General features: G+C 36.1%; 1 protein-coding gene across 4 annotated transcripts in view; it reads right to left on the bottom strand.

The window, feature by feature from the left end:
- Window positions 1-14,592, bottom strand: part of IFT88 (intraflagellar transport 88) — a 164,039-nt gene that overhangs the window by 89,119 nt on the left and 60,328 nt on the right. For all 4 annotated transcript variants that reach the window (XM_045072388.1, XM_045072390.1, XM_045072391.1 and 1 more), the window contains one exon: window positions 9,377-9,463. In XM_045072388.1, coding sequence (XP_044928323.1) covers window positions 9,377-9,463 — 87 coding nt within the window. The remainder of the gene's footprint in view (window positions 1-9,376; window positions 9,464-14,592) is intronic.

Here is a 14,592-nt window from a genome sequence, read left to right as displayed (position 1 = left end):
GTCCTGGGATCGAGTCCCACGTCGGGCTCTCTGCTCAGCGGGAAGCCTGCTTCCTCCTCTCTCTCTCTCTGCCTGACTCTCTGCCTACTTGTGATCTCTCTGTCAAATAAATAAATAAAATCTTTGAAAAAAAATAAATAAAAAATAAAAATAAATTCTCCAATTAAAGCACAGAGTATCTGAATACATAAAAAGTCCCAACCACACAAGGGACTCACTTCAGCTTTACAGACACATACAGGCTCAAAGTAAAGGGACAGAAAAAGATACTCAGTGGAAAAAAAAACCCAAGAGCTATACTTGTATCAGACAAAATAGACTTCAGGTCAAAACTGTAACAAAAGACAAAATGGTGGGGTGCCTGGGTGGTTCAGTGGGTTAAAGCCTCTGCCTTCGGCTCAGGTCATAATCTCAGGGTCCTGGGACTGAGCCCCATATTGGGCTCTCTGCTCAGCGGGGAGCCTGCTTCCTCCTCTCTCTCTCTGCCTGCCTCTCTGCCTACTTGTGATCTGTCTGTCAAATCAACAAATAAAATCTTAAAAAAAAAAAGACAAATTGGTCATTATGTAATGATAAGGAAGTCTTTTCATCAAAAAGAGAATAATTGTAAATATGCATGCATTCAATATCACAGCATTTAAATATGTTAAGCAAATATTAACAGACCTAAGGGAATAAGTAGACAGCAGTATAATAATGGGGGATTTCAATAATGCATTGTTCACTTTTAACAATGCATAGATCATCCAGACAGAAAACCAGTAAGAAAACATGGGATTTGAAATATATATTAGACCAAATGGGTATACAAAACATTCTATCTAACAACAGCAGAATACACATCCTTCTAACGCACACACAAAATATTCCCCAGGATAGATCATATGTTAGGTCACAAAACAAATGTAGCAAATGTAAGAAGACTGAAATTATACTTAAGAATCTTTTCCAACAATAGTATGAAACTAGAAATCAATAATAAGAGAAAAACCAGAAAATTCACAGTATGGAGAGTTTAAAAAATTACACTCCTGAACAACCAGTGGGTCAAATAAGATATCGAAAGGGAAATTAAAAAAATACCTTGAAACACATGGAAACAAAATATACTAAAACTTATGGTATACAGCAAAAACAGTTACAAGAGGGAAGCTTATAGTAATAAATACCTACATTGAGAAAAAAAATCATAAATAAACAACCTAACTTAATACCTCAAGGAACTAAAAAAAAGAACTATGTTCATAATTAGAATAAAAGAAGTAACAAAGATCAGAAATAAATGAAAGAGATTAGAAAAACAATAGAAAAGATAAACAGAACTAAGAGCTTATTTTTTTTAAGACAAAAAAATGACTTTTTTTTAAGACAAAAATTTTTAGCTGGACTACTTAAGAAAAAAAGAAAGATACAAATAAATAAATTAGGAAATGAAAACTGGTGAATTAGAAGAAAACATAGGTGAAAACTTCCTTCACATGGATCTTGGCACTGATTTTCGGCTATTACACCTAAAGCAGAAGCAATAAAATAAAAAAGATACAAGTGGTACTACATCAAACTAAAAAGTTCTATACAGCAAAAGAAACTACAAAAAATAAAAATGAAAAGACAACTACAGAATGGGAGAAAATATTTGCAATTCACATACAGACATATCTTGGAGACACTGTGGGTTCAGTTCCAGACTGCTGCCAATAAAGCAAAAATTGCAATAAAGCAAGTCAAATGGATTTTTTGGTTTCCTAGTGCATATAAAAGTTGTTTATACTATACTGTAATCTATGAGGAGTGAAACAGCATTATGTCTTTAAAAAAAAAAGTGTACATAACAATTGAAAATGCTTTGTTGCTAAAAAATGCTAATCATCATCTGAGCTTTCAGCAGGTTGTAGTCACTGGTCACAAGTCACCATAATGAATATGTAGGACTTCCTGGGAAGATAGCAGAGTAGGAAACTCTAGGCTCACATCCTCCCATGTATACATAACACCCCGTCGGTGTAATTAACCCAGAAAACTCAGTGTATCACAAAGGGACATAAATCCCTGGGGAACTCCTACAGAAATAAAGGAACTGAGAGGCACCAATTCCCTCCCTTGCTCCTCAGCATAAACACATGCCCACCTATGGGACTTGATATATAATTTGCCAGCCCTACTCCCCCCGTCCCCATGTTGTGCTTCTGCCAAACCACCCCTCTAGATAGTCCACCTTAGTCTGGAAATATCAGGGCCCCTCCTGCAGAGGACCTGTAGTCAAAGCTTGACAGTACTGCAGCCCTACTGCTTTATGCAGTCCTTTAGCAGATCTGCACTTTCCAACACACTCTTGGCCAGAGCCCATATAGGGCAGTGCCACAGGCCTGGCAGTGTGTAAGAAGTCCCGACAGTGGCCAGTACCACTCCAAAGTGACTCCTGCCCCAAAGAGAGGGAAACATAAACAGATCAGTGAGATGGAGGCCCCTGAAGTGGGCAAGAGGCAGATAACTGCTCTGACCATAGGTCCTACAAACCAATGGAAGCTTCTTGGGGTCAACACAGGGAGAGCACCCTGTAGTTTGGTGCTACTACATCTCTGGCAAATGCCTGGCCTGACTCAACTGAAGCCAAGGCATCTGCAGACTGGCCCACTGAACCACAGGGACAAAAACTGCCCATAATAGGCAAAGAAAGCCCCTGCAGATGACTGGACTGAAGGAAAATACTGGCTCAACCACAAGAGCAGGGTAAACATATCACACACAGGAGATAATCTCTGAAATGCCAGGTTCTGGTGAACAGGGGACACTGCATGGCAAAGCACATAAGGCCGGTACTCTGAAGAGTAGGAGATGTAGCTGACTTTCCTTATACACAGAAACAGACACAAAGAGTTAGACAAACTGAGAAGACAGAAGAATATGTCCCAAATGAAAGAACAGGGCAAAACCACAGCAAGAGCTAAGTGAGACAGAAATATGTAATATGCCTACTACAGAATTTAAAGTAATGATCATAAAGATATTCATCAGACTTAAGAGAAGACTGGAGGACATAAGTGAGATCATAAACACGAGGTGAAAAACAACCAATCAGAGAGTGGAACACAGTAAATGAAATTAAAAATATACTAGAGGGGTACAGGTCTGTGAATCACCAGGTTTACACACTTCACAGCACTCACCAAAGCACATACCCTCCCCAATGTCCATAATCCCAGCCCCTTCTCCCAAACCCCCTCCCCCCCAGCAACCCTCAGTTTGTTTTGTGAGATTAAGAGTCATTTATGGTTTGTCTCCCTCCCAATCCCATCTTGTTTCATTTATTCTTCTCGTACCCACTTAAGCCCCCATGTTGCATCGCCACTTCCTCATATCAGGGCTGTACCCCTGGGGATAAAAATATATGTTTATAAAAAATAAAAAATTAAAAAAAATATATACTAGAGGGAATAAATAACAGACCAGAGGAACCAAAAGAATGAAGTGGCAAACTGGAGGACAGTGTAACTGGAAGTAATCAGGCTTAATAGATGACATAGAAAAAGTTATGCAAAATTAGAACAGACTTAAGAAATTCAAAGATACCATCAAATGTAATAACAATGGCATTATAAGGATCCCAAAAGGACAAGAGAGAGAGAACAGGGGGCAGAAATTTATTTAAAGAAATAATGGTTGAAAACTTCCTGAATCTGGGGAAGGAAACAGAAATTCAGGCCCAAGAGGCACAAAGATGCCCCAACAAAATTAACTCAAGGAGGTCCATGCCAAGGTACATAATAATTAAAATGGCAAAAAAGTAGTAATACAGAAAAAATTTTAAAAGCAGCAAGAGAAAAGAAGACAGTTATATACAATGGAAACCCTATACGGCTATAAGTTGATTTTTCAGCAGAAACTTAGCAGGCCAGAAGAGAGTGGCATGATATGGTCAAAGTGCTGAAAGGAAAAAATCTGCAGACAGGAATACTCTATCCATCACGGTTGTCAATCAGAACAGGAGAGATAAGCACTTCTTAAACAAACAAAAGTTAAAGGAATTTATGACCACTAACTAGCCCTACAAAAAATGTTAAAGGGGACTCTCTGAGTGAAAGACCATAAGCAAGAATAAGAAAAGTGGGACTCACAAAAGCAGTAAAAATAAGTATAACTGTAAATACCACTCAAGGGATTCACAAAATAAAGGGATGTCAAGTATGATACCATATACCTAAAACATGGGGAGGAGAGGAGTACATAATGGGTTCAGACTTAAGTGACCATCAACATAATTTGTACTGCTGCATGCAGAAAAGGTTATACACAAACCTAATGGTAATCACAAATCAAAAACCAGTAATAGATACACAGAAAATAGAGAAAGGAATCCAAGTATATGACTAAAAAAAGCCAAGTAATCATAACAGAAGAAGGCAAAAGAAGAAAGGAATGGAGAAAAACTCTAAAAACAAGCATAAAACAAGTAACAAAATGACAATAAATACATACCTATTAACAGTTACTTCAAATGTAAATGTAAATGTAAATAGACTAAACACTCCATAATCAAAAGACATGAGACTCATTTCAGACCTAAAGACACCTGCAGACTAAAAGTGATGTGATGGAGAAACATTTATCATTCAAAAGGATATGAAAAGAAAGCAGGTAGCATTGCTTATATCGGATAAAAGAGACTTTAAAACAAAGACTGTGATGAGACAAAAAAAGACACTATATAGTCATTAAGGAGAAAATTCAACAAAAAGATATAATAACTGTAAATATTTATGTATCCGACATGGGAGCACCTAATACTTAAAGTGTTCAATAACAAACATAAAGGAAATAATTGATAGTAATAACATAAAGGAAGTAACTGATAAGTCAATGGATAGATCACCCAACCAGAAAATCAACAAGGAAAAAAGGACTTTGAATGACACACTGGACTAGATGGAATAAACAGATATACTCAGAACATTCTATCTTAAAACAGCAAAATACACATTCATCTCAAGTGACATGGACCATTTTCCACAAGAGATCACATATTAGGCCACAAAACAAGCCTCAAGAAATTAAAAAAATCAGGGGCGCCTGGGTGGCTCAGTGGGTTAAAGCCTCTGCCTTCGGCTCAGGTCATGATTCCAGGGTCCTGGGATCGAGCCCCGCATCCGGCTCTCTGCTCAGCAGGGATCCTGCTTCCCTTCCTCTCTCTCTGCCTGACTCTCTGCCTACTTGTGATCTCTGTCTGTCAAATAAATAAATAAAATCTTTAAAAAAATTAAAAAGATCAAAGTCATTCCATGCATTATTTCTGACTACAGCACTATGAAACTAGAAATCAACCACAGGAAAAAATCTGGAAAACCCACAAATACATGGAGACCAAATAACATGGTACTAACAGTGAATGGGTCAATCAAGAAATCAAAGAAGCAATAAAAAATACATAGAAACAAATAATAATGAAAATACAATGACCCTAAATCTTTAGAATGCAACAAAAGTGGTTCTAAGAGGTAAGTTTATAGCAATCCAGGCCTACCTCAAGAAGCAGGAGAATCTCAAATCAACAATGTAACCTTACACCTAAAGAAGCAAGAAAAGAAGAACGAACAAAACCCCAAACCAGTAGTAGAAAGGAAATAATAAAGATTAGAGCAGAAATAAATGAAATAGAAACCAAAAAAACCCAACAGAACAGTTCAATGAAACCAGGAGCTGGTTCTTTGAAAAGATCAATAAAATTGACAAACCTTTAGCCAGACTCATTAAAAAAAGTGCTCAAACAAAATTAGAAATGAAAGAGGAGAAACAACTGACACCAAAGAAATACAAGAGAGTACAACAGAATATTAGGAAAAATCATATGCCAATAAATTGGACAGCCTAGAAGAAATCAATAAATTTCTAGAAACATATAACTTCCCAAACTTAATTGGGAAGAAAAAGAAAAGTTGAACAGCCAGGATCATATATATGGCTTCACTGGTCAATTCTAAGCCAATCCTTCTCAAACTCTGAAAAAAACTGAGGGGGAAAATTCCCAAACTCATTTTATGAGGCCAACCCTACCCATTACCAAAACTAGGTAAGAACATTACAGCAAGAGGAAACTATAGGACAATATCCCTGATGAATATTTATATGCAAACATCATCAACAAAATATGAGCAAACTGAATTCAACAGCATGTTAAAAGGATTAAAAGCAAATGCTCTTATAAATACCAAGGTCAAATGAGATTTATTCCTGGAATGCAAAAATAGTTCAATATGTGCAAATCACTAACTGTGGAACATCACATTAACAGAATGAAAGATAAAAATCATAAGATCATCTCAATAAATGCAAATTTAACAACCATTCATGAGAAAAAGCCTCAATAAAAAGAGAAGACATGAGTGTTAGAGAAAAAGGAACCCTTGTTTATTGTAGGTGAAAATGTAAACTGGCACAGTCGCTATGGAAAACAGTATGGTTATGTTAATTTAGTAGAAATTGTTAATTTAGTAGAAATGTTAATTTAATAGATGGTAAATGTTAATTTAGTAGAAAATATCAGTCAAACTGGTTGGCATTGGATAAATGTTCAAAATTTCACTCAACTGCTAGGTTGCAAAGACATAGTTATAATCATATTTTTGAAAAGATAAAAACATTAAAAATTAATATGTAGGGGTGCCTGGGTAGCTCAGTCATTAAGCGTCTGCCCTCAGCTCAGGTCGTGATCCCAGAGTCCTGGAATTGAGCCCTGCCTCAGGCTCCCTGTTTAGCAGGATCCCTGCTTCTCCTTCTCCCACTCTCCCTGCCTGCTCTCCCTCTCTCGCTGTGTCTGTCTCTGTCAAATAAATAAATAAAATCCTTAAAAAAATTAATATGTATACCTAGTAAACTTTAAGAGAATTCAGGTTAGATTTAATAATAGTAAAACAAATAATACATACTATTCAGCATAATTAAAGATAAATAAATAGAGTTCATTTATTGTGAGGTGGTTGCCCCCCAGATCAAGGAAATCTTTGGTTACAACCACAGTTTGGTGCCCACAAAAAGGGACACAGTGATTCTGCTGTACTCTACCACCATTCAAAACACAAGTGGAGTACTGTATACACATATAGGGACACATTTTAAGGGACTCATTTATAAACTAGGCAGGCAACTAGTCAGATAGAAAACCAGTCATTCTAGAAAAACACATTATATCTGAAATGAGTAAAGAATCTGGAACTGTGTATCTGAAAAGAGAAAAAAAAACTCTGAAGAAAGTCCTTTCATCACTATTGGCACTAACTGGCAAAACTTCTGATTCAAAACATGAACAAAAACAACTTCTGGTAGAATGAGAAACTACTGGATTATAAAGAAGAAAAAAAGGAAGTGGCACTAAGAAAGCAGAGGAGAGAGTTTCCTGCCCCTACTGAATCCAGATGAGACTGGGATTCAGGGATGGCAAATGAGGAGATGAGAAGGTGGCTGAATCAGGATGCCTGCCTGCAGGGCTCTTATGGAATCACTGAGCGCTCCATCTCAGTGTGAAGCAAAGCCCGCAGAGTCCCCTTAACCAGACAACCAAAGAAAATAAAAATGCTCTTATAAATACAAAATAAAAATGCATGAACAAAATAATTAAATGGAAGAGCTGGATGAGAAAGTCAAGAAAGTCTCCCCGAAAGCAAAGCAAAGCTAAAGGATGGAAAGTATAAGAAAGATAAGTGACAAGAGAGTCTCAAACCCAATTGATAGAAATTTATAAGTAGAGAAGAAGGAAATAAATTACCAAGGAAATAATATAACACAATTTCCCCAAATTGAAAGGAAACAACAGACTATAAATTGAGGGGTCTGTTGAGTGCTTAGGAGGAAGACAGAAAAAAAGACATACTTAAACATACCATTATAAAATTTCGGAATAACAGAAGCTACAGAGGAAATTCTAAAAATCATCAGAAAGAAAACACAGGTCACCTACAAATAACAAAGATGAGTCTAGTATTAGACTTCTAATCTGCAACAATATTAGCTAACAATGAAGAAATGCTTTTAAATTTCTAAAACAAAGTTACAACTTAAAATTTAAAATTTTTTACCTCATAAAATAAATGTTCAATCAGGAATGAGAATAGAACTGCACATTTACAGACATGCACAGAAAGATCTTAAAAGGGTTAATTAGGGATGAAATAAAGGAAAAAATAAAGTGGTAAACAAGGAAAAAAGATCCAAACCAGGAGGAAAATGGCAGTAATCCCCAAGATATTTAACAGCAGGCCAATACAGTAACCATCATATAGAAACTGAGGCAGAGAGAGCTATTCTGTAAGAGAGAACGCCAAGAAAACCTGAGTCTGCAACAGAAGCAAAAAAAGAGAGCCAGGAACTGGAAATACCAATAAAAACAAAACATCACAATCAACTGTGATACCTCCAGTACAAATTAAACCAGGGAGATAATGTATTCCAAGGAATAGAATGGACTCCAAGGAATAAACAGAATAGGTAAGCATCTGAAAGATGGTAATAATATGCTAAAGAAAACAAGTTATGTCTAGCAAGAAGAAACATGAAACGTACTTAGAAAACAAGAAAACAAAGCAAAGCCCAAGCTCATACTTACAGAGAATAGATTGTGTAATGGACGAGTGAAAGAAAGAAAGAGAATAGTTAAATCTTCTGTACTTGGCTTTGTAACTATGTATATGTATCTTGGATTTTTAAAACTCTGTAAGGTACCATACAGAGGAGGTCATAGACTCAGTCTATGTTTGCTTGAAAGATCACAGAAAAAAGTTCCACGAGGGGCAATTTTGGGTTCAATACAAAGATTTTTGTAACCCTTAAAGATGTTCAGAAATAAGCTGAATACCAGAAGACTCCAAGCAGAAGTTAAACGGCCACCTATATGGGATGCTACAAAGGGGATTCCTGTACTGGGTCGAAGAAAACAAATTCATTACTCATCCAACAAATAATCTAAGATTTTTCCAACTCTAACAAAACTCCTAACTTCTATTTAGGAATTACATTACATCAGGAGACAACAGCCCCTTTAGGTACGAGAGCTATTCCTCAGGGAAGAAAGTTTCAGTACTACTGACAAACTTCAGGTAGAGAAGGAAAAAAATGAGAAAAGGTACAGTAAAATGGAAGAGGATACAGGCTGGATTTGTACTTATATTGAATGGTAGCACACCTGACTTACTATTTAAGAAATGACATAAGCAATAATAAAAATACAGTAGAACTTTCAGAATGCCTTATATTGATTTTACCACAAATTATTTTCCTGATAAGTAGAAATCAATATTCATAATTACTTTTCTAATAAAAGTTTAAATCAATAAATGTATAAATTATGAAAACATCATATCCATCCAGTTATACTGAATTTCTCTCTTACCAATCATAACCTACAGCAAAAGATGTTTCAATTACAGGAGCAATGAGTTTTGCGGCTGTCATGATGTATTTTTCTGCCATGGCTTTCCTATATCAAACAAACAAAAAAGTTTTGAGAGACTTGTATAAAGAGTTTGGATTTTTTTTTTAAGTATAAACATTACCTATCAAAGCTAAAACACCATGAAAGTCTACTATATAGTGGACAGCTACACTAGAAATCTGTAAGTCAGGTTGACAACCATGGCTAGGAAATGGGATTAGCAAGCCACAACTGCCTTCTGGATCAACAGCTCATCTTTCTTTTCAGTGCAGGCTGACAAATAGAAGAAACACTGGATGAACATAATAAAAATAAAAAAAAAACTGGTATTAAAACAAAACAAAAATCACTGCTTACTACAAGATGAATAATACTGCTTTTTCCCCCCTAAGAATTTATAATTCTAAGCTTTTACAGTTAGGTCTATGATCCATTTTGTAGTAATTTTTGTGTATGGTATGAGACAGACCCAACTTCTTTCTTTTGCATGAGGATATCTAATTTTCCCAGCAACATTTGTTGAAAAGACTATCTTTTCTCCATCAAACTATCCTGGCGCTTTTATTAATTATAAATGTACAAGTTTATTTCTGGACCTTCAATCCCATTCCAATGATTTCTATGCCTATCTTTATGCTACTAGCATGAAGTACTACTACACTTGATTTGTGTTTTGGAATATGAGCCCTCCAATTTTGCTCTTCTTTTGGAGTATGAGCTTCCACTTTTGCTTTTCTTTTTTTTTTTAATTTAATTTAACTTTCAGTGTTCCAAAATTGTTTATGCACTAGTATTGTTTTGGCTACTTGGAATTCCTTAGATTTCCATATGAATTTTAGGATCAATTTGTCACTTTCTAAAAAACCACTGCTCAGATTTTGATATGGATTACACTCCATCTATAAAATAATTTGGGGAGCACTGTCATCTTAACATTAAGTAACTATCCATAGAAATGTGATGTCTTCCCATTTACTTAGCATATACATCAGTAATGTTTTATACTTTACAGAGTATAAATTTTATACTTCACTTGGTAAACTTATTCTTAATTATTTTTATGCTACTGTAAATGTAATTATGAATTTCATTTTGGCTAGTACCTTGCTAGTATATATTTCTATAGTACTAATTCCTATATATCGATATCTTACTCTGCAAGCTTGCTGAACTTATTAGTTAAAATTGCTTTTTAGTGGATTCTAAAATTTATGTAGGATATTCCACATATAAGATCATGTAATCTGTAAACAGAGATAATTTTGCTTCTTCCTCTCCAATATGGATGTCTCTTACTTCCTTTTTTGCCTAATTTCCATGGGTAGGACCCTGAGTGCAATGTTGAATTAGTGACAGGGAATATCCTTATATTGTTCCTATTCTAAGGGTCTAATCATGCAGTTTTTCACCATTAAGCATGTCAAACTGGGCTTTTCATAAATGTCCTAATCAGATTGAGGAAGTTCCTTTCTATTGTTAGTCTGTTGAGGTGTTTTAGCTTGTTTCCATGAAAGTATATTGGATTTTGTAAAAAAAAAAATTTTTTTTTCTTTATTGATATCCTCTATTATACTCATTAGTTTTTACAGAGTAAACCAATTTTGCACTCCTAGGATAAATCCCATTTGGTCATGGTACACAATTCCTTTTATATTTTGTTTGTATTTTTGGCTTACTAGTATTTTCTTTGGGATTTTTGCATCTATATTCATAAGATGCTGTCTCTAGACAATAGATATTGATCTATTGTCTCCCAAATCTCCCCTTTTTTTGTACTGTCTTTGTCTTGTTTTGGTATCAGGGGAATGCCAGCCTCATAAAATGAATATTTTCTGGAAGAAGTTGTGTAGAATTGATGTTAATTGTTTTTTAGGCATCTTTTAGATTTCTCTAGTAAAACCATGTGAGCCTGGAGATTTTGGTGGGGGGAGGTTTAAAATTACAAATTAAATAATTACAGGGCTATTCAAAGGATCTATTTCATATCAGGTGAGTTATGGACACTTGCGTTTTTCAAGAAAGCGGTCCATTTTGTCTAAATTGTCAACTTGGTGGGTGTAGGGTTGTTTGTAGGTTGTAGGTTGTTTGTTCCATTATTGTCCTTTTGATGTATACAGAGCCTATAGAGATATCTCCTGTTTTGTTCCTAATACTGGCAAGCTGTGATTTCTTATCAGTTTTGCTTTAAGTTTATTAATTTTATTCATCTATTCAAAAAATTGGCTCTGTATTTTTCACTGGTGTTTTTTTTTCAATGTCAATGATTTCTATTCTTTATTTTTCTAGTTTATTAATTGAGGAGCTTAGGTTATTAGGACTTTCCCATTATCATTCTAATTACTTTCCCTTAAGTGTTGTTTTTTTTTTTTTATATTTTTCTTTCTTTCTTTCTTTTTATTTATTTATTTTAAAATATTTTATTGTTTATAAACATATATTTTTATCCCCAGGGGTACAGGTCTGTGAATCGCCAGGTTTACACACTTCACAGCACTCACCAAAGCACATACCCTCCCCAATGTCCATAACCCTACCCCCCTTCTCCCAACCCCCCTCCCCCCAGCAACCCTCAGTTTGTTTGTGAGATTAAGAGTCACTTATGGCTTGTCTCCCTCCCAATCCTATCTTGTTTCATTGATCTTCTCCTACCCACTTAAGCCCCCATGTTGCATCACCACTTCCTCATATCAGGGATATCATATGATAGTTGTCTTTCTCTGATTGACTTATTTCAATAAGCATGATTCGCTCTACTTCCATCCATGTTGTTGCAAATGGCAAGATTTCATTTCTTTGGATGGCTGCATAGTATTCCATTGTGTATATATACCACATCTTCTTGATCCATTCATCTGTTGATGGACATCTAGGTTATTTCCATAGTTTGGCTATTGTGGACATTGCTGCTAAAAAGATTCGGGTGCACGTGCCCCTTCGGATCACTACGCTTGTATCTTTAGGGTAAATACCCAGTAGTGCAATTGCTGGGTCATAGGGCAGTTCTATTTTCAACATTTTGAGGAACCTCCATGCTGTTTTCCAGAGTGGCTGCACCAGCTTGCATTCCCACCAACAGTGTAGGAGGGTTCCCCTTTCTCCGCATCCTCGCCAGCATCTGTCATTTCCTGACTTGTTGATTTTAGCCATTCTAACTGGTGTGAGGTGATATCGCATTGTGGTTTTGATTTGTAGTTCCCTGATGCCGAGTGATATGGAGCACTTTTTCATGTGTCCGTTGGCCATCTGGATGTCTTCTTTGCAGAAATGTCTATTCATGTCCTCTGCCCATTTCCTGATTGGATTATTTGTTCTTTGGGTGTTGAGTTTGCTAAGTTCTTTATAGATTTTGGACACTAGCCCTTTATCTGATATATCATTTGCAAATATCTTCTCCCACTTTGTCAGTTGTCCTTTGATTTTGTTAACTGTTTCCTTTGATGTGCAAAAGCTTTTGATCTTGATGAAATCCCAATAGTTCATTTTTGTTCTTGCTTCCCTTGCCTTTGGCGATGTTCCTAAAAAGATGTTGCTGCGGCTGAGGTCGAAGAGGTTGCTGCCTGTGTTCTCCTCAAGGATTTTGGTGGATTCCTTTCTCACATTGAGGTCCTTCATCCATTTTGAGTCTATTTTCATGTGTGGTGTAAGGAAATGGTCCAATTTCATTTTTCTGCATGTGGCTGTCCAATTTTCCCAACACCATTTATTGAAGAGGCTGTCTTTTGTCCATTGGACATCCTTTCCTGCTTTGTTGAACATTAGTTAACCATAGAGTTGAGGGTCTATTTCTGGGCTCTCTATTCTGTTCCATTGATCTATGTGTCTGTTTTTCTGCCAGTACCATGCTGTCTTGATGATGACAGCTTTGTAGTAGAGCTTGAAGTCCGGAATTGTGATGCCACCAACTTTGGCTTTCTTTTTCAATATCGCTATGGCTATTTGAGGTCTCTTCTGGTTCCATATAAATTTTAGAATTATTTTTTCCATTTCTTTGAAAAAGATGGATGGTACTTTGATAGGGTTTGCATTAAATGTGTAGATTGCTTTAGGCAGCATAGACATTTTCACAATATTTATTCTTCCAATCCAGGAGCATGGAACATTTTCCCATTTCTTTGTGTCTTCCTCAATTTCTTTCATGAGTACTTTATAGTTTTCTGAGTATAGATTCTGTGCCTCTTTGGTTAGGTTTATTCCTAGGTATCTTATGGTTTGAGGTGCAATTGTAAATGGGATTGACTCCTTAATTTCTCTTTCTTCTGTCTTGTTGTTGGTGTAGAGAAATGCAACTGATTTCTGTGCACTGATTTTATATCCTGACACTTTACTGAATTCCTGTACAAGTTCTAGCAGTTTTGGAGTGGAGTCCTTTGGGTTTTCCACATATAGTATCATATCATCTGCGAAGAGTGATAGTTTGACTTCTTCTTTGCTGATTTGGATGCCTTTAATTTCCTTTTGTTGTCTGATTGCTGAGGCTAGGACTTCTAGTACTATGTTGCATAGCAGTGGTGATAATGGACATCCCTGCCGCGTTCCTGACCTTAGCAGAAAAGCTTTCAGTTTTTCTCCATTGAGAATGATATTTGCGGTGGATTTTTCATAGATGGCTTTGATGGTATTGAGGTATGTGCCCTCTATCCCTACACTTTGAAGAGTTTTGATCAGGAAGGGATGCTGCAGTTTGTCAAATGCTTTTTCAGCATCTATTGAGAGTATCATATGGTTCTTGTTCTTTCTTTTATTGATGTGTTGTATCACATTGACTGATTTGCGGATGTTGAACCAACCTTGCAGCTCTGGAATAAATCCCACTTGGTCATGGTGAATAATCCTTTTAATGTACTGTTGAATCCTATTGGCTAGTATTTTGGTGAGAATTTTCACATCTGTGTTCATCAAGGATATTGGTCTGTAGCTCTCTTTTTTGATGGGATCCTTGTCTGGTTTTGGGATCAAGGTGATGCTGGCCTCATAAAATGAGTTTGGAAGTTTTCCTTCCATTTCTATTTTTTGGAACAGTTTCAGGAGAATAGGAATTAGTTCTTCTTCAAATGTTTGGTAGAATTCCCCCGGGAAGCCGTCTGGCCCTGAGCTTTTGTTTGTTTGGAGATTTTTTTTTTTTTTTAAGATTTTATTTATTTTATTTGACAGAGAGAGAGATCACAAGTAGGCAG

The sequence above is a fragment of the Mustela putorius genome, unplaced genomic scaffold, assembly GCF_011764305.1.
Source record: "Mustela putorius furo isolate JIRA1106 unplaced genomic scaffold, ASM1176430v1.1 tig00004035_pilon_pilon_pilon, whole genome shotgun sequence".
NCBI lineage: Eukaryota > Metazoa > Chordata > Mammalia > Carnivora > Mustelidae > Mustela > Mustela putorius.
This window is presented reverse-complemented; position numbering and strand designations above follow the sequence as displayed.